The sequence below is a fragment of the Pisolithus orientalis genome (assembly GCF_024613125.1).
Source record: "Pisolithus orientalis strain OTSU chromosome Unknown F5J12scaffold_40, whole genome shotgun sequence".
Lineage (NCBI taxonomy): Eukaryota > Fungi > Basidiomycota > Agaricomycetes > Boletales > Pisolithaceae > Pisolithus > Pisolithus orientalis.
This window is the reverse complement of record NW_026260821.1, coordinates 1-19,537: the sequence shown is the minus strand read 5'-3', so window position 1 is coordinate 19,537 and position 19,537 is coordinate 1. Positions and strand designations below refer to the sequence as shown.

Sequence of the window (19,537 nt, the reverse complement as noted above, 5' to 3'; positions counted from 1 at the left end):
CGTTGGACCGCGTGGTTGTATGATAAATAGCCAGGCCTAAAGTAGATCCAGCTGATGCCGGTTGGATGTCCGTTCCGGAGGTGGGTCGCTAATAACTTATCGTCAGCTGCTTGCGACAAGCGACAGGGTCTGTGCAACAGCAACGACTTGTCTCTGCAAGTCAGTAGCAGGAGGGGAAATGGAACAGAAGACACCTGCATTCTCGGTCGTTTTGTAACCCGTTTTTGATGATAACGTTCACAGCTTTCTTCGGCTTCGATTGCCCTTCTTCAAGTCAAAATGGGCGTTTCGAAAGGGCTCAAAAAGTCAAAGACGATGATGTAGTAGACTACAGTGAGACCAGGCTGCTGGGGTGTTTCTCGCTTCCTCCAATGATACGGCTTAACCGAATTCCGCAGACATGAAATGCCCCAGTCTTAATATCGGAGCCTGCGCGGCGGTCGATCGTGCGGTACATACACACCCTGTACAGCGACATGCACAATCTCATACGTGAGTCGTCTCGCAACACAAGCATTCTTTTAAGTTTCCGACAATGAAACAGAAGGTGCGGCATTACAGCAGGTAGTATGCGTAGACCTGCCCGCAACAAGGTTCGTTGCAACCGGGAGGCCGCAACCGTTACACTCTTACATATGAATGAATTCCAAAACGACCGACATTAGGGACATATTTCCAGTAAGTTCTGATTCGCATCACCACACCAAAGCCCCTCCGCGAGGCTTCCGAGGTCTCCAAGCCTGGTGTCCTGAACTAAGTACTGATTGAAACCCCCGAGGATCTTGGCAGCTGCCGACCCAGGTTGTCGGCACGGCCCTGACGGATGGTCATGATTATCGTAATAACAGAGCGGTGTGGGGATGCCAGCACAGCATTGCATGCATGTTTGCATGTTCTGTGGCGATAACAGCGCGGGGAAAACGCATGAACCTGTAGACGCGGTCCAAATCTGTATTATGCCTTCTGGTAATAGGTATGTTATCACGTAATGTCGTCAGTTCACCCTTAGATGGCACATAGGTCGCACCAGGATGAGATATCAGGTGATGTGGGACGACCAGACTTGTTAGCCCTGGCAGGGCTCACGGGGACGAGGTGACAGCCAACTCCAACGAGCACCGGCCGTGGGACACGGGGATACACTTCCTGATCATCCTGAGGCCATGTGGCGCCGTATCAGTCAGACAACGCCGAAACTACTGTGACACGTGAAACATGACGGGCACGGAGAGCCGGGAGCAGGGTAGCCCGAGTCTGGCAGTTGAGCGCTTGAGCACTAAGTTCTTCGGTCATACGTGCGCAAGGCCCTGAGGGCTCGACGTCCGACAATGAGCGTGGCAGTATCTCGCACAGATCAGGAGTGACTTGGAAAGTTGGACTCCAGTCGCAGCTCCGCCGTGAGGAGAAACATACACAGGGCGAATATCGTTGTCCATTACGCTGAGCCCCCTCTCATACTGAAAGCAAAACGTTTCTTGTCGATGATAAAAAGGATTAGGTCCTGCCAGGGTTCGAACCTGGGTTTCGGGAAATTGTATTCAAAATCCCGAGTGATAACCGCTACACTACAGAACCGTTGAATAAACTCGCACGAACATCCATACTAAGCCATTACTAAGCAATTGTGAAGCGGGTTAGGTAAATTAGCCCCTGTCGAGAAAATTTTGTCACGCTAGTGTCACGCCCTTCGTACTACTAATTGATTCAATTGAACCTCACCGCTACCTACATATTACGCGCGCCCAAGCTTCGCTACTATGCATCATGCAACCAGAAACTGCTCAATCCTTTCTGGGGCACTTGGAAGAGACTCAGGAAAAAATTTGGACTCGGCACTGTGGGTACAGAATATGACGTAGCAGACGACGGAGCGTCGTCCTCGTGCTTGGCAACCGGAAATGCAGCAAGATGTAGCAGCACTAGAAAATTACCGGCCACATCTAGACCATGGACGCCAGCTGAGAAAAACGCTTTCTTCCGCGCACTCTCCGTCTACTCGCGTTGGCGACCTGATCTGATCGCTGCGGCTGTCCCGACGCGAACCGTTTGGGAGGTCGACTCATACCTCATAGCTCTTGAAGAAGGTGCTACGCTCCTAGACATGGCAGAGAACGGAGACGAATCTCTGTCGGACCTCGATTTCGACGAAGGAGACTCCGGTTCTGACGTGGAATTGGAGCCCGCATACGAAGTTTCGGATGCGTGGGTGGCGGTAGAGGAGGCTCTCGCATCATACATCGTTCAAGGGGAAAACTCCGCTTTGCTTGAACGGTATCGGAATTCCTTTGTTGCGGAGAAAGGAAGGGCAAAGGAGAAGCGTCCGCGCCACAGACCTCGTATTGATGGTGATGCTAAGGCTAAGCTTCGTTGTCGACGGAGGGGTGCAAAGAGATTCGCTTCAGACGCCGATGCACAGTTACAGGGGGGCGCCGATTCGGAACACGTGGGCGGGACACAGGGAGATCGATCCACCGTTGCAAGCGAGGTGCAAACTGTAAGTTCAGATGAGCCTCCTGCAAAGCGCTTCTGCTTGGAGAAACGTGGAGATTACTTGGCATGCCTCGGAGATGCTCATTTAAGCGCGCTGGATGCTATTCTCAAAGATGATGATGAATTGTTGAGGATGGAAAAGAACCAGAGAGAAAACCAGGATAGTGCGAGCCTGCCCCTTGCAACTCGGGAGAAGAGCACTCCCGATCCCGCCCGCGAACGAGAAATGCAGACCGTAATGAATGTGACTGAAACGATTGCTGGCGATCCTTCTAATGCCGTCATTGACCCGGAGCTGTTGGCAATTTCTGGAGGTAACACCCTATCTCATCACTACGCTTTCTCGTTTCAGGTGGCTCATATAATTGAACAACACAGTCCCAATCAACATCACTACAACGATGTCATCCATCCCCACCAGAAGCGTAGTGGCCACTGACCGATCCCTCTTGGCCTCGAGTGGTCCACCACTAACCGAAGCCGCTGTAGCACATGCCACTCGACCAGATACTGCTGATTTTATGCAGAGTGGCGTTCGAGCGGTGAACGAAGACCTTGCTATATTAAACCCCAACCTTCTTTCTCCGAAATCACGGCGCCGACTCCAGAAACGCCTCTACATGCGACGACGTCGGGCCAAATTGCAGGGAAAGGAGGCAGCTTCTTATGGCGTGACCGAATTTGAGAGCGCTGGCATCGGACAGAGCGTGGGCCTAGGTCTCTTGAAGGCAGGTCCTAAAACCAAAGTCAAAAGGCGAGGAACGACACCGAAGTCGTCTGCGCCTACGTCGGACGCCGAGTCGGACGACGGAGGGCCCGCCAAGGCGAAGCGGTTCACACGCGGTTTGACATTGCGACCCAAGCTCAGGTCGATATTCAGTAAGCTTGATATCGATGCAGCTTACCTCCGTGCCCAGGGGGTGGATTTGTTACATTTGAACGCATTGGCACGATTGATGGGGTGCGTATCGTTTTGTATTTTCTGACATTTCACCTTCTCTGACGCTTGAATAAAGTTTGTTTACCGCATTTGAGCATGGGTCATCGTCAGCCGATGAAAGCACCTAATGAGGTTGAAGAAGAGATACCCTTTTCTATAGACGTAACCCTGATTCAGCACCTTCAAGCTGCCGTGGTATTTTTTGTGACAGATGTCATATGCCGTGCGATCGCATGGAAAGAAGGGCAGATCCGGCTCAAGAAGGGCAGCCTGGCGTGGAGGTCCAGTGATCAGGTACACTTTATCAATGCAGTGAATGTATGGCAGCATGCTAATGGTGCTTGCAGAGTCTCACTGCAAGCGCCATCAAACATGCGGTCGAGACGCTGAGCGTTCGGTACAGAAGTCATAAAGAGTTCTTTACCGAATTCTGCTCCCGTAATGATGCCGAGTCGAGCAACGCTGAAAATGAATTTGATGCCACTCATCATTCTAATAGTTCCAACGGCCTCTCCGCCAGGTCCAGAGATGGAGAGGGATGTGAAAATGAAGATCCGGCCGTGCCTATGATATCCACCCATAGAGACATACATATGCCGTTCATCCGCCCGCCACCCGCCCTAGGATTGCATCCGCTGGATTGTTTTTCGAGGATATACATGCGGGAAGCGGCGGGACGTGCGGATCGTGTTGCGGACCGCGAGGATGAGGAGGATGCAGATTGGATGTCGAGTGAAACAGATGAGGAGACGCTGGAAGCAGAGCTGAGAGAAGACGAGGCATTGGACGAAGAGGACATGGAAAGTGCTGAAGAGTACGAGGAGATGCTCTGGGAGGCTCTGGGAGAAGCTTCAGGTAGTGCTATGATAGACGAGGGTCCGTGCGCGTAGACAATAAAGATTTTAATTTTTGGCTGCATGTGTGAGACTGCCAGTGACAGCCCGGCTAAAGTCGAGATAGTTTCCGGTTTCGTTTGTTTTTTTCCAGTTTCACTCACTCGACTGGCTGGTTGACGAGTCTTACCTTATTTTTTTTTCCCCTTTCATTTCCGTTCCACCTCGTCGCCGTCGTCAAGTATATTAACGTAGGTGTCGTCGTCGAGTTCGTCGCACTAAGTTTCATTTTGTGTCTGACAGGGCGTCGGTCTTGATCTCGTCGTGGTCTTGTCCTTGTCGTTTATACAAAAAGTTTTATCTATACGGCACAGCAGAACCACTTCTCCTCGTACCCCCCTACTCTACCCGTTTGTTGTGCGTGCTTTTTTTCTTTCTTTCTTTTTTCTTTCGTTTCTTTCCCCACCATCACCACCACCATCACACTCGTTTGGAACATCAGACACGGCGTTGCAAAGAGATCGTCGAAAAAAACGCCCTTTTGCACGCTCGATTATACTTGCGCATCCGTCCATATCACACACGCTCCCTACCCCACCTGTCATTTGCGTTCGCTCTTTCTCTAACATTTACCCTTTTTTTTGTTGCCCTGTGGTTTACTATCCATCATTCGTTGAACTTTTCCCAACGACGTTTCCGCCGTTGCCAATTCACTTTCCTTCATTCCTCTTCCGACCACACACTCGTTTGGACCCCGTCACTCCCCATTCACATCAATGGACGACGCTCAAACAGCTTTCGCTACTCACTACCCTTCTTACGCCTTTGATCTCGACATGATGAAGGTCTGTTGGCTGGCTTCGCATCTAGTGCAGTGACTCACAAAAGCAACCGGTACAGAGGTCTATGGATGCAGTCGGAGGCCCTGATGCCAAAAAAGCCCGTTGGTCACCACCCTCATACAATGGAACTGGTGGTCTCTCTTCGACGACTACGGGCGGTACCGCTAATTCCGGCAGCGCCTTCCACCCGCGACCCGTTTGTCAACTATGGATATGGTCCTCAAGCATCCATAAATCAACCCTGCTTTTCAGCCCGCCGGTTCTCCGTCGTTTACATCTAACGCACTGTACTTCAACTCCCTCCCTTACGATCAACACGGGAATGGGTGTAAATGGACACGGTCAAGTACAGATGAGCCCACACCCGATGTCCAGCAGCGGTTTCGCACAGCAGCAGCAACAGCAGCAGGCAGGTGGTCAGGGTCAGGCTGGCCAGTTTGGATACTGGGATGCTGGGCATGGGCCTGCCAAGTGTTGGGATGCTTGGGCGGCTTTGGATATCCGAGTCAATCAGGAAACTTCGGACAAGTAAGTGTACATCAAATGTGCTAGAACTCGACTTTGAAGGTCCTCGCAGAATTTCTCTCAACAGCCACGTCTCCCGTCACTTAACGTCAACATCCCACCGACCCCCGGGGCTTACTCACCCTGCTGCTCTCTCTGCGGCTCTCTCGGGCACCCCTAACGCTCTCATAGGACGAACTGTTTACGTCGGAAATTTACCTGCGACGGCCTCTGTTGACGAACTTTTAAATCTGGTGCACTTTGGCCCACTCGAGTCCATTCCGCGTTCTGCCAGAAAAGTCTTGTGTATTCCTTTCTTTCCTTGATGCTGCCACTGCTGCAGCCTTCCACGCGGATGCGACGATCAAGAAGCTCTCTCTTCATGGACAAGAGCTTAAAATCGGCTGGGGAAAACCATCTCCCGTCAGCGCTCAAGTCCAACTTGCAATTCAGCAGAGCAACGCAAGCAGGAACGTTTATCTTGGTGGCTTGGATGAGGAAATGACGGAAGAACAGCTCAGGGATGATTTGAGCCGGTTTGGCCTCATCGATCAAGTCAAGATTGTCCGAGACAAGAACATCGGGTTTGTTCACTTCCTGAGCATCGCTATCGCTACCAAGGTGCGTGGAAACATCCTCCCTCGTGGTGAGGTTGCTCAAGTGGTTGTGGCAGGTTGTCAATACTCTTCCAACCGAACCTGCTTGGGCGGGGAAGCGTATCAACTATGGCAAAGACCGCTGCGCTTATGTTCCTAAATCCCAGCAAGCCGCAGCACAGGCCGCACAGGCCGCCGCAGCCCAATCTCTCGTGGCGCAATCGGCCACGCTCTCTCCCGGTACTGGGGCAAACCCATTTGGAGCCAGTCCATTCGGTGGCTCGTTCTCGCCTTACGCTGCGTTTGCTCCGGATGGTATGAACTTTGCTGCTGCCGGCGCTGCTGGAATGGGCATGCAGGGAATGAACAGAACGGTGTATTTGGGGAATATTCATCCTGAGACTGCGACGGAGGATTTGTGTAATGCGATTCGTGGAGGCGTGTTACAGAGCGTGAGATATATGCAGGATAAGCACATTGCGGTGAGAACGCCTCACCTTTTATTCGCATCGACTTGACTGACGACTGCGTCTTGTAGTTCGTGACATTTGTGGACCCTGCAGGCCGCGTTTACGTTCTTCCAGGTGTCATCCTACCAAGGACTGACGCTGAACAACCGGCGGCTCAAGATCGGGTGGGGCAAGAATTCGGGTCCACTTCCCCCGTCACTTGCACTTGCAGTCCACTCTGGTGCGACGCGGAATGTGTACATAGGCAACTATCGAGGACTTCGAAGTCTTCAGCGAGGAGAAGCTTAAGCGTGACTTTGGAGAGTATGGCGAGATCGAACTTCGTCAATTTCCTCAAGGAGAAGTACGCGTTTTCATGTTGAATTTGTATCATGGAACGGATATTAATGGACGTCGCCCTAAAGGAACTGTGCATTCGTCAACTTCACTAACATCTCGAATGCGATCAAAGCGATCGACGGAATTAAGAACAAACCCGACTACGCAAACTTGCGCATCGCCCATGGCAAAGATCGGTGTGCAAACCCACCGCGATCAGGTCCTCATGGTGGTGGTTCGCGGCGGTCAGCAAGCGGGAATACTGCTGCTGCGGCGCACAGTGGAGGTGGAGATACTGAAGAGGCAGAAGGAGCCGAGGATGCTGGCTGATGGTGAACAGCCAGAGGAAAACGGAGTTGCGTCCTAGCGATGCTGAGCACGAAAGTGTGAATGGCAGTAACTGAATGATGCTGATGAAGACTGGCAACCAAACCTGACGAATTTTCCGCCTTTCGGAATGTGCTGATCCTTGCTTCTCCGTGGTCTCGACCGACCGTCCAACTCGTTCGCTCCGCCCTGTTGTATCGTCTTCGCGTTCCTGGCGTGGATCAATTGCTCTTCTAGAAGTCTCTCTGGTCTGCCTCTCTGTCTCTTAGGACGTTGTTTTGATCGAATCGTGATACCCCAGTCTGTCTCATGTCTGTCTTTCTATCTGTCGCCATCCTTGTGCATATACGTCTGTCTCTCACTGTTCTGGTCCCTCCTCTCGCTCCTCGTGCACATATCGAACCATCACGAGATCCCAAACTGCCGAAAGTATAGAAAGGAAGGTGTTGTTGGCCTCCAGTCGGGATGAGGATGAAGGTTTCGGGTTCCTTGCCGGCACAACAGTACTACCTCATTTCACTTTCTACCCTTCGACTGCATGTGTGTCCGCGCAACCGGCGACGCAGTTGTGAAGTGGTACGCTGTCGACGTGTAAGTAACATTGGGGCTATTGGTTGTGCACATCAACTCTCTTTTCCTTTTCATTGTAAATGCTTCTTCTTGTCTTCATTTCAAACGCGTTACCTAAAGTTCTACTTTTCACCGCTTTGACCTACGTTATTACCTTACGTCTTTGTGACATTGCCCTTCCCTTTTTTTCTTCCTCAGTTCTTTAGCTTATGCAGTTAGCGATCTCCTTCCTGTCCGATACATTACATGCGCTGCATATAACTTCTCTTGCGGAGACAATCTCTTGCTCGCATGTGACAATGGACGGTTGTAGAATCCTCGCTGTCGTCCAACCTTTGGGTACAATACAGGTTTGTATCTCCATGCTGACTTACGGGTTCGAGCTCACAACCGAACAGTGGATACTTATCGATTGTACACTGATTTAACTGGACGCTCGCCCGCGAACGCGTGTCCACTCGTTCGAGGAGCACACGTTTTTGCATTGCTGCTGTGTACTGGGCGAACTGTGTCGAGAAGTACGGAAGTGACCACTTGTACTTGCGGGTCCTTGGACTTCTCGTACTAGCTGAGAGCTTTTTGCGCTACTACGAAATTTCTGGTATTGTAACATTGCGCTTGCGAGCTGTTCTCCGCCAAGTCCAACAGGACAGAGTCGTTAAGCCACCACAAAGCCCAAAACCAGAATAAAACCAATGGAAAATCAAGCTACCCAACCAGCAATGGTATATGTATACACTTCACCGTGAGTTCCGTCTATTGCGGAACATCCTACTCTTGAGTTGAGCTTCAGATGGCATCGCGAGTCGGATACGATAAACTTGAAGGAATAGAATTCATACTATTGGTTCCTTCACTGACATCGTCCACAATTTTCCTGGCTCCGATAGGTACCGGAGTTGCGGAACTGTTGGAATCGATGGGGGGCTTGATCTATTGCTTTTTCACCCATTCACGCGCATGGAATTTCGTTCGACTTGGCCCCTTTGCGAAAACAGCTCAAGCGGACAGCTCGAAGAACGTCAATTACCTGGTATTCCCTTGAGGGTTTCGCCAATCAGGAATGTGCCCTCGTACGCTCGTTTCCATCGAACAAGGAAACTTCATAGCTCTTATCTGTGATACTACTGCTCCTTGCGACAGGCCGCCGCAACTACCACAAAGCAACGCCTATTTGCGTGGGGGCGCAATCATATCATCTCGGAGAAAGTAGGGAGGTGCAGTTATCGTAAATGACTCGACAACGTTCAAGATAAGCCAGTTTCTACAAACTTTCTCCCTTGTTGTAGGATGAAACATCTGTTCCGTGCAGGACATCACCTCTGTCCCCGGAATGTGCATGTATTGATCCTACCGAACGGAATCCCGTGTTGTGACAACTTCCACTTTACAGTCGTGTTACGGAACGCAATCGCAAATGCGGGCCCTCCCTATTACAAGGTTTCAGTCCTAGTGAAAATTGGCTAACACCTGTCCATCGATCCAACAGATCTCCCATTCGAACATTCCTCTACACAGGAATTTGCATCGTACTTTTCGTTTTCACGATATCTTCATTGATGATGCCTCGTGCATTCCTGCGAGATACATAGTTTCCAACTTGTCCAGCCGAATGTTGTTTGCACGGTGCGGTAGCCTGTGGAGCGTCATTCGGTCAAGTAAGCGACTACCTCCTGGAGCTGACAAAAGGAAGAGTTGATGTCATACTAAGTGGAAGAACCTACAACCTGGTTCAGACACAAGGAAAGCTATTACCCATTGTCGAGGATGGTTTTGCGGTACGACATGACATTCCCCTTACCGGAACACTTCGAAACTGTATTCTAGTTTGAAAGCGGACGATTTTGTGCACGTAGGAAAGACAGATGATCCGCCGGCGAACACCACGGATATCATCATGGTCGACTACCATACGGCAGGTGATTAAATGATTCTGTGTAACCTTAACTACGCAGAACTGCAGGGCCTGAAATTCCCTACCATAAACAACGCCACTCGTCCAATTCGTGATCCGCTGAAGATAACAATGATGTTATGAGCACAACTTACCGTTCAGTAGGTGGCCTCCAATGAGGGGAGAGGTTCTCACATTGTTTGTTAAGGGTGCGCAGTCCGGACACATGGCAATTCATGTCCACAGTTTCGGGAGCCACTGATGGGTGTCATGGGGAACAGATTTCGGTAAGGTTCACCGACAAGAAAGATAGGTCAGGTATGTTTTGTATTCCCTAGATATTGTAGCCTCTTGGGAGCAAGTGATGCCCAACACCGCACTGGGTCCAACAACATCAAATCGACACGGGCAACGGAGAAGTTTCAATATCCACAGAAGTGATCCAACTAGGCGGCCGCCTTACACACTCACAAGGGTGTCCAAATTTCCGACTTTCCTGGATGACTAGATCACGACCACCTGACATCCCACTGTCTATACGTGGACGTGAAACAGGCGGCGGGTTGCCCACGACACCGATCATGGATGGCATGGCAAAATCAAAATTCAACGTTCAGGATCATTGATTGATGTGCCACATTGCAAACTTAACCTCTGTAGTACAACCAGTTACTGATCACAGTAACCTAAATGGTGTTAATTGGAACAAGACATGCCTTGTGCGCCCTCGACTCGGATTCTGTTTCATGACTGCCGTACCATTGCAGTGTTCAAGTCTATCACGCAATTTGTGCTCGGCGACCTGGTTGCCATACGTTGACATACGGAACGACACAGCCTATCTGCGGCGGGTCTGACGCCCGCCGAATGGATGCTGTGTATGCCAATTGGCTGCGATTCTTGGTAGGGCCATGTCGGCGTGTGATTCGGCCCCCATTGCCTACTCTAACCTTGTTGACCTTAGTTGTAGATGACGGGATAATCTTTGCGGTGGAAAGTATTGGCCACCTGCTGTGCAGAGTCGGTCCGGGAACATTGCAACCTACGTTTTTTGAAGGCCGGTAAGGTTGCGGCTGCATTGCAAACTTGTTTTTATCATTATTATACACATTCTGGTACACGTATGTCGGCATTTCTACATACCTATTATCCCATTTCCTAGTTTACGCATGTGATCCAATATGATTGTGGTGCCCTCCACGCATGATATGCTGGCATAGGCAGTGTCTCCAGCTACCGGTTGTAAGGTGCGAGTGCAGCCCCGCCGCGACTTGATACAGTAAGTTGCAAGTAAGTTGCGACTATTAGCACACAGACCAAACACAGATTCAATTCCAATAAGAACTTGAGATCGTTCCGAGCCCGGCCCTTGTCCATATTCCGATGGCAATACTTTCTTTTTCCGTCGTGGTAACTATTCGGGTCCAATATGTGGGCTTGTTATAGTAAGTTCCTTGCGCCGCTATCTTGAATCATAATGGATTCAGAGAACAGAGTAGTTACGAAGGATAGGACAAAGGGACCGGACAAGAGACAGAGTTCGGGGTATGTACCGGGGGACGCATTGAGCCAAGGCTTGTTGCCTGCAGACTCCGCCTACCCACGAGTGGAGCGTGACCGCTACGGTGAACGACTTTTGACAGTTAGCGACCGGTTCTCGGTGTTCTCTTCATTCAGGGTAACAACGGAACCGTAGAATGCATTTCGTGGGTGGTTCCTTCCGTATTATTATTATGTAGTAGGGCCAAATCCCGTCTCTCGGTGCTCGTTGGTGGTCATCTTGGATCAGATGCAACAAGATCAGTGACTCAGTGGCACTGATCGGTTTCAGATCTCATACAAAGCCTCAGGTGAGTCCCACTGCAATGTAAATTTGCAATTATCTAGGAGGTTCAGCATAATTCCAGGACTATTGCAAGAGACAAAGTTTGCCGCTCCTTGCTGCCACAGTAGGCTTGCAGCCATTGAAACAGGCAACGCAAGAAGCTTTTCTATCGTTGCTGCTTCTCTGAAATGTATTTAATTGTTTCAGGGTCGACGAAAGGCACGAGGAGTGTTCTCAGTAGCGACAGGTGAGCACTTCTTGGTGACACAGTGAGATTATGTAAGTATGTTCACGTTTGCCATTTATGATTATGACCTGAGTGGTTCTCTCTGTCTGATTGGCCTAAGCGTATTAGACCGGGACTTATTACCGAGCACGTTTGTGGGTTAGGAAGACGCGGCGGTTATTACGCTTTATTTCGGTGACACAGGCAGCCATCCCTTATCATGCCGTCAACTTTACGGCCAGTGCTCCCACACCACCTTGGGGGACTCGTCTCGGACACCCGTCAATTCGGGTCTTCTGTGCGTATATTAAATTCGCCTGCACCGTTTCAGGGACAGCCCTTTCCCTCCCCTCTCCTTCTCTAACGTCCAAGCTGTAGGAGCGATGAACTTGGCCGAGACGAAGTTCTCCGTCGATAGATGTACTCCTCGCGATAAGTACGCACGTACATATACCTTCATGCCAAAATCTATTCCCGGTATAGATGACCTCGTTCTCGACTCTCCGGTACGCCCGTCTCTCGCCTTCGCACTTACCTTATCGAAGTCGCTGCATACTAACGAAATGATAACAGCTCAACGCATTCTGCGTCATGGGTGACGAATTTCGGCCCAATCCACGCCCACGACCTTCCCCACTGGAGGGCATTTGGAGGAGTGGGGATTCCGGTGCACCAGCTGATAAGCCATCCGTTGCGCCTTACCGGTGCGATGGAAATATGGAAGAAAACCTTGTCGATCGCACGGACAAGCTCTCCACACCCCAGTCACCGATATCCCCTTCCTTCATCGCAATCGACAGTGCACTGCGCGATGCCGGTTTCGATACCAGTTGTCTCGACGCCCTGGATGAACAACTCCTTCGTTCACCGACAGATTGTTTCTCAGACATTTGTTGGGCCACTGCTGTGCAGGATGACCAAGTCTGGTATCATCAGCAAGAAGCTGCTGAGCTGGACGTTGATATCGTGGATATGGGCGTAAACGTCGATGCAGCGGAAGAGAAACGGATGGACACGATCAAGAAGAGCCCCAGGAAGGGATGTCGGGATGTTTACGTCCCTCCGTCTCCCCGTCTGCTGCCACCACAACCGAAACCGGTGATACGTCCGCCACCAGTACAGACCACCGTACCATCGGTGCCCGCAGCGCCGTTGTCATCCTCACTGTCTTCAGCGGACAGTGAGGAAATGATGAGTCTGGACACGGTGCCGAAGAAAAAGGTTGTGGATGCCGCCCCGTTACCGCTTCGTCACGAGAAAAAAATGGTGAGATTCTCGATCACTCTTTTTGGATCGGTCGGATGCTTCTGTTCCTAAGAACTTGGTTTTCTGGGTTCAATTTCCTTTTCCCTCGTGCCCCCCCTTCTCCATCTTCCGCGGCTTTCAACTGACTGGGATGTTTTATTTCTTAATATTAATAGCCCCTTAAACTCGCTCATTCCGCGTATGAAGCACATCATATTGACCTTGTGTTAACGTCATCTGTGCCATCCCCGGTGCCATTATCACCGACGGCCAACGGGTTGATGGCGGGCAAAGGGGACCGTCCCGACGTTCTTGCGGCCTCGGAAGCGAGGATACTCTACTCAAACCCGAACGAGTCGGTCCACTACTTTCCCGTTTCGCGTGATCGAGAGAAGAAGGAGAGGCGGGATCGCACTACGTCAGCTTCGCGGGATGTGAACCGGAAGAAAATTCATCCCCAATCACGGATTCACACACAAATGCCGTCTCCGCCGCCGTCACCATCCCATTCACCTTCGTCCTCTGGGTCTTCTAGGTCGCACTCTCAGGGGCCAGGAGGTAGAAAGTCTAAGAAACAGCGCCCTGCGATATCTAATCCAGTTCCTTTACCTCCTCACGTGGCGAACGCGATCGCCGGAGCAACCAACATGAACATGAGTACGACACACGTGCACACGATGCCCATTCCTATCCCTACGTTCCCTACTTCTGGTTACTATACATCTCCCCCTTCGGCGCCTCCCCTACCTCCGCCTCGATTTGCCATGTCTGATGCGGTGGATTATCTACACATGCCCGGTACACCAAAATCTCCTGGTAAAACTCTCCGCAAGATTTCGAGTGCATACTCTACGTTAACGGGGCGCAAGAGAGTAAAGTCTGCGGTGTAGTTTGTGGTTTATTTGTTACTCCTGGGGGTTTGGGGCTGCGTCCGCCAAAATAGTCTCGGCATACTAATTACCCGTCTTGGGTTCCTGTCGCTCTTTTTTATTTATTTATTTGATTGATATCGTAAGCAGTCGCTCTCTCCCACATCTTTTCTCCGCTCCCTCTCTTGCTCAGGAAACTGTACGGTGCCAGTATTATGTTGTACTACCTAATTTCTCTTCCTACGGTACAGTTGACCTTATTCCGCCTTCGCCATAGTAGATACCCCAAAATCATAGTCGTTGGAAAGGCATCTGGCGACGCTGATGGCACGATGATCTTGAAGCTACTCATTGACATCAATTCAATCAAGATATGAAATATGTATGGCTAGCACCGAGTACGTGTGGATCTACATCTGCCTCGCTCCTCTGCTCTTTCCGTCTATTCATCCTAACTCGCGTTTAGGTCGATGCGGGATGGGTTGATCACGCTATTAAAGCGAACCAAACTTTGTCCATACATACTAACGGCCGCGAGTGAAAGGTCAGGTGGACCATCGAGGGCAGTCCTTGCCGAGCTCGGTTGCGACAAGGATAGTTAGTCAAGAACTTAGTCGGACCTGTTCACGAGACCCCTAACGAGATTGTGTATGCCGAAGTCCTGTTCGAGCTGAGAAGCATGATCCCCATAAGCTTCAAGTTTCTCTATCGAAAAAGTTTGGTGTACTCGACCCTTGGTATTCTCTCGCGAATGCTCGCGCCAGAGCCGAGACCAAAGAAAAAAAGACAAGAGGTACTCACTTCTACTTTCACCCTTCCATCATCTTTTCCTGCCGTCGTTCCAAACACGGCATCCATTTCCTCGAGCGAGATGCCTGCAGTTTCGGGGACGAGGTACGTGCTCCAAAAGTGTGCCGCAAAACATGCTGTTCCGAAGAGAAGAAAGGTTGTTCTGTGGTCGCGTGTTTCGCGTCGTTGGGGCAACCGAAGTCAGTCACGGCATAAGTACGGAATATTAGCTTTGGGGTGAAAAAGTCGAGTGGGAAAAAGAGAGACGCCGATAACGTACGCGGCAGATGACTGAATCATTGGCGGAGTGATAAGTCCGATCAGAACTGCCGTAACGCGTCAATTACGAATGTCATTTGGCCAGGTCGAGATAACGAAAGTCGGCGTTGGCGTCAAAAACGTCGAAAGCACATCAATGCTCGGACACAAAATATAGTCTCCATCATGAAAATACCCACAGTTATTAACCCAGTTCGAGGCCGTGGCCAGCGACACGCCCTTGCTCCTCATTGAAAGTGGGAACACCTCACTCGGGAGTACCCAACCGATGGGGCCAAAGCTCACTCCGTACGCTGCGTGAAGGTGTATATGGATCTATGACGCGGAGAAGTCGTTCAGGGCCAGCGACGGCGGGGGAATACGAAGAAGGCTAGGACCGTACATAATAGCCACCCACGCAGCAGACGAATGCGCAGGCCAGTTCCCTTCGTAATGATAGATCTATCGCCACCCATCAAAGCACATTCCGTTAATAGCTAAGCAGGAAGCAAGACACAGGAACGACGCACGAGTATAGCGATAACGATATGAGACAAGGTCATTAGCGCGCTGCCACCTGCTCAGAATGTCATGATAAATTCAACAATACGTACGACCACTCAGGGAAGAAAACACGCACCTCTCAGCAAAGGCTTACGACCTGCGCTCATCCGTCACCACCAAGGAGAGTATGTACAAGATGGTAAGGAACATTGCACAGCGGATGTATTGCGGATATTCAATTATATCAGCCCTCAATGTCCCAAAAGCAAAGAAGACAGGGAAAAAAGAAACCTCACCCACCTATCCAGGTATAGAATTGCAGGTATCACGGCCAGGAATTGTACGATCCCGATACCGCCTGATACAAGCAACGTCACTAAATCACCCTCGAAACCGATACTTCTGACCAGCGTTGGGCCGTAATAGAGTAAAGCATTAATCCCGCTCCATTCTGCGAAGAGTAGGTGGTGACGGGCCCACAAATACCGTCTAGGCATGTGGATGACGTACGCTGAAAGAACATGATCATGATCCCCAAAAGCGTCCGATCGAAGTACTCCCGGTGGAAAGCCTTTTCCAGCTTTTCACAAACCCTTCTCTGTCATTCGTACCCAAGCACTGCGTTTCGAGGGCAACGTCTACCTGCATCTCTAAGAACTCCAGCTAAATATAGTAAGTCCACGGCCAAGCTTCGGCGTCAGAGTCGCCAGGGCAAAGCTCAGAGAACCTCACCTGGAGTAACGGATCATACGGGGCCTCCGCGGCCGTACGTAATCTAAGCCTAGAAAGTGACTGCATAGCATCGTCCAGCCTTCCTTTGAGAACTAAGAAGCGCGGGGAGGGTGGGAGAAGGAAGCACCCTAGCAGAGGGAAATGCCTGGCAAGAACTGCAATGCAAGGGGAATGCGCCAGGAGGCCGAACCTTGCACTGCACAATGTATAATGCGGAATTCACATGCGGTCTAGGACAGCGTCCAAGGCACATACCATTTCGTGTAAGAAAGCCGAACCAAAAGCCAAATACAACGCCAAGCACAATAGCGAGCTGCTCCAGAGCCATAAGAGAACCGCGGAGTTCGGGAGAACTTATTTCAGCGATGTAGAGGGGATAGCATACTAACGTTCCGGGTGGGTGTTCAGGTGTCGGAATCGGGGATAAATATGTGACTCATGTGCATAACTTACCTTAGGCGCCGACACCTACGCCACCGATGGCGCGGCCGAGGATGAGGTGATTGAGGGACTGTGCACCTGCTTGAAACCTGACCCTAAGCAGAAGACCACTGGGTGGCGTTTCGTATGGGTTATTGCTCACGACTTACGGGCAAGGTGGTGAGGCGGGACCTACGGGAAGCAAGGAATATAGAACGTCTTCTTGAGAATTTATCCGCCGACACACCCGCCAGAAGTGCTCCGAAAAGTGCGCCGAGCTCAAGCACAGCAGCTGAGAAGAAAGATGAAGATAACGCCACACACCGCGTCAACGCATTCGTTCACGCACGAGACAAAAGATGGGATGTCTCCACTAGGAGCACATGCACACTCACTCATGATGCCCTTCTCCCATGGTCCAACAGGCCACCTTGAAACAAATCTTTCATGACGAGTACATTCGCTATCACGCCCTGATCGTATCCGAATGAGAGGCCTCCTACGGAGGCGAATATCGCACAGCCTGCAGCATATCGGTTGCTGAAGAGGCCGGAAACACCAGTTGGACCGTAGGCATAAGAGTATGTGTAAGTACTGGTGGATTCTCGGTGAGAGGGGAAGAAGAGTAGACTGTGAGTGTACCGCCGTGAGGTGTTTTGATTGTGTATCCGTCCCCTACTCGCCGGCCTTGACGGTCAGAGAGGGTCAGAGAGCACACACTATCGTCGTGCGGATGTCCTGTGAGAAGCCGGTAGGCACCTGTTGCCTGATAATGAGTTAGTTCGATGTCTCATTCAGGTTTTAAACTGTGGTCTGACCATGCCCAATGATGTATGTATGTGGTGAGGAGTGCTATGGCCGGTGGCAGTGCAAACTGTCGATTCTCCCCGACTCCCACGGAGGGTACGGAGTACGATTCTCTGCGGTGACTCAAGGAATTAAAAGGGGGTGGGAGGTAGTGGCGTGCATTATTGATGCTACGAGATTGAACGATCCAGGTCGTTCTTGCAGTACCAATGGTGGCACTATTCATCTTGCAATGACCACTCCTAGACGCGCACGACGTAGCGTTATTCGACAAAATGAAGATTAAGATATGTCGCAAGGCAAGCTGAACATTGACAGCGGTGCGCTGCAGGCCTAAATTTCGGATTGGGACGCACGCACTATTAGGGGCCTGGACGTGGACAATGACACGGTGAGTTCAGTGACACGTCTCATTGATATTGATGTGAAAGGCTGATTGAGACGCTTTTAAGTCAAAGCCGTTGTCTACGAGAACCATTGTTATCCACCTTTCCACACTGTGACAATTATCGGATACCACTCCTCCGCCAGTGGCTTTGGTAACGGGCTGGCGTGGAGATGACCACCAAATGGGTCATCGTTGAAAGTCATTGACCACTTTCCACCGTGTTCCACTTCGTGGCAAGGTGGCGGACCCATTCCCTTCTACAATACATATAGAGGTCAGCATCTCCCTCCTTTCCCTCATCATTGCCTTCATCCTTTTAATTCTTCTTGTCGGGTCTGCGACTCGACATCCTTAAGTCTCGTACTAGTTTCATTTCACTCTCATACACAACCGCTTGCTCCTCCTTGACGGAAGACGCAAAAACACCGTTTGGAAGTGAACTCAATTAACGATATTCTACTCACGACCTAAGATGCATCCCGCCGTGTCGTCAACCCCTGGTGAATTGACCATGTTACCCTGCCCCCAACACGGTCTGTCCTTACGGGAGCGCCGCAAGATCACCTTGACCGTTCGAACCACTCTCCAGGAGCGTCCGCTCTATGCCAATGCTTACCGAAAATTCATTACAAAGTACACCCCTCTTCTCCCGCCAACTCCGAACTCTGTCGCTTCCGAGTGGTTGTCTGACGAAGAAGACTACGACTTTGAGTTGGTGGACTCGGACTCGGATATGGAGTCTCACTATAGTACTGCCTCTTCTTCTCTGTCAGAGATTCCCTCGAACCCTCCTTTCGTCCCACGGCAGTCCTCCAGCGAAAAGAGCCATCTGGATCTAGTTGAAGACGATTTGTACGTCGCTTATGCAGACAACGCCGACGAACCGCTGCCCTGCGCACCTTCGCAAACCACCATTTCACCCATATCCTACAAATTACTGTGGTTTCCCCAGGATCAAGCCGAGCCGGCGGAAGCGTGAACACTGGTAGTTGGTCGGAAGAATTGACTTGGTCTAGTCGCGAATTGCGCAAACTTCATCTTGCCGTTCCTGCGCTCCCTCAAGCCACTGAAAAGTACATGCTTCTCTCCCCTTGCCAGCTCCTGCAGCACGCGATTGGATAGCACTCGCGATGCCCCTCAACGAATATGAAATCCCAGTTCCCCAGGTGGTTTTCCGCCGCGAGATTGGTGGTCGTCGCCCCGAGGGGAAGGAAGGCTGACATTATGGCAGTGGTAATAGCTTATCTGGCGTTTGCGCAGGATAGACATGTGCTCAGTGTGGCGAGAGACTGACGAGGAAGGTCGGATTTGATGAGGAGTGGATGCTCACTATTAGGGAGGGCTGTTCCGCTGTTAGAGATGGTTGCAAGGTTGTAGTGACCGTTGACGAGTTCCTTTTCATCTTTCATTGTCCTATGCTGCAGCTACTATCCATCCTGTAGGCCGTACTTGTCTGAAATAATTGCGTGGACGTGATACCACCATAATAAATTTGGAGTTAACCACCACCGAGCTCAGTTCTCGCGATCAAAATACGAGTCACAAAACATTTCATTCTTCCTCAGCGGGTGTGAAGGCAATACTCGGAGTAGGGGCAGCCGGCAGGTGTAATGACATCGCTATTTAGCTTGAGTATGCACATAACTATATTTGACGGGCAAAGGTGGCAAAGAAAGAAGAACAGGCTGTC

At 50.7% G+C, this 19,537-nt stretch overlaps 4 protein-coding genes and 1 non-coding gene across 5 annotated transcripts; 3 read left to right on the top strand and 2 right to left on the bottom strand.

The window, feature by feature from the left end:
- Positions 1-1,496: 1,496 nt before the first annotated feature.
- Positions 1,497-1,575, bottom strand: F5J12DRAFT_t179. Its single transcript has one exon. It is a non-coding gene; the product is annotated as a tRNA-Gln (tRNA).
- A 241-nt stretch (positions 1,576-1,816) lies between these two features.
- F5J12DRAFT_855466 (uncharacterized protein) lies at positions 1,817-4,342 on the top strand (the record flags this gene model as incomplete). Its single annotated transcript, XM_051746679.1, has 4 exons — positions 1,817-2,804; positions 2,869-3,451; positions 3,526-3,724; positions 3,778-4,342. Coding segments are annotated over 4 exons (2,313 nt in total), but the record flags the coding sequence as incomplete, so codon positions are not given.
- Positions 4,343-5,039: 697 nt separating this feature from the next.
- On the top strand, positions 5,040-7,360 carry F5J12DRAFT_896471 (uncharacterized protein; the record flags this gene model as incomplete). Its single annotated transcript, XM_051747943.1, has 7 exons — positions 5,040-5,108; positions 5,164-5,633; positions 5,683-5,894; positions 5,953-6,230; positions 6,283-6,687; positions 6,744-6,839; positions 6,920-7,360. The coding sequence occupies 7 exons, from the start codon at positions 5,040-5,042 to the stop codon at positions 7,358-7,360; spliced, it is 1,971 nt and encodes a 656-aa protein (XP_051596268.1).
- Positions 7,361-11,785: 4,425 nt separating this feature from the next.
- F5J12DRAFT_401210 (uncharacterized protein) lies at positions 11,786-14,067 on the top strand. The gene is made up of 5 exons (XM_051739247.1): positions 11,786-11,888; positions 11,957-12,133; positions 12,214-12,341; positions 12,409-13,101; positions 13,257-14,067. The coding sequence occupies exons 3-5, from the start codon at positions 12,219-12,221 to the stop codon at positions 13,968-13,970; spliced, it is 1,530 nt and encodes a 509-aa protein (XP_051596267.1). The 5' UTR covers positions 11,786-11,888; positions 11,957-12,133; positions 12,214-12,218; the 3' UTR covers positions 13,971-14,067.
- Positions 14,068-14,206: 139 nt separating this feature from the next.
- Positions 14,207-17,446, bottom strand: F5J12DRAFT_907171 (general substrate transporter; the record flags this gene model as incomplete). Its single annotated transcript, XM_051748888.1, has 17 exons — positions 14,207-14,293; positions 14,751-14,901; positions 15,019-15,064; positions 15,197-15,310; positions 15,395-15,458; positions 15,527-15,573; positions 15,637-15,662; positions 15,801-15,951; positions 16,011-16,056; positions 16,089-16,163; positions 16,233-16,360; positions 16,423-16,428; positions 16,488-16,616; positions 16,701-16,768; positions 16,845-16,944; positions 17,083-17,246; positions 17,373-17,446. The coding sequence occupies 17 exons, from the start codon at positions 17,444-17,446 to the stop codon at positions 14,207-14,209; spliced, it is 1,476 nt and encodes a 491-aa protein (XP_051596266.1).
- Positions 17,447-19,537: the final 2,091 nt, after the last annotated feature.

Excerpts from the sequence above, each read along its gene's own strand:
- F5J12DRAFT_401210 (XM_051739247.1), top strand. The coding sequence starts at position 12,219 with ATGAACTTGGCCGAGACGAAGTTCTCCGTCGATAGATGTACTCCTCGC. Across the intron at positions 12,342-12,408 it reads ACCTCGTTCTCGACTCTCCG|CTCAACGCATTCTGCGTCAT; the intron begins GTACGCCCGTCT and ends AAATGATAACAG. Across the intron at positions 13,102-13,256 it reads TTCGTCACGAGAAAAAAATG|CCCCTTAAACTCGCTCATTC; the intron begins GTGAGATTCTCG and ends TAATATTAATAG.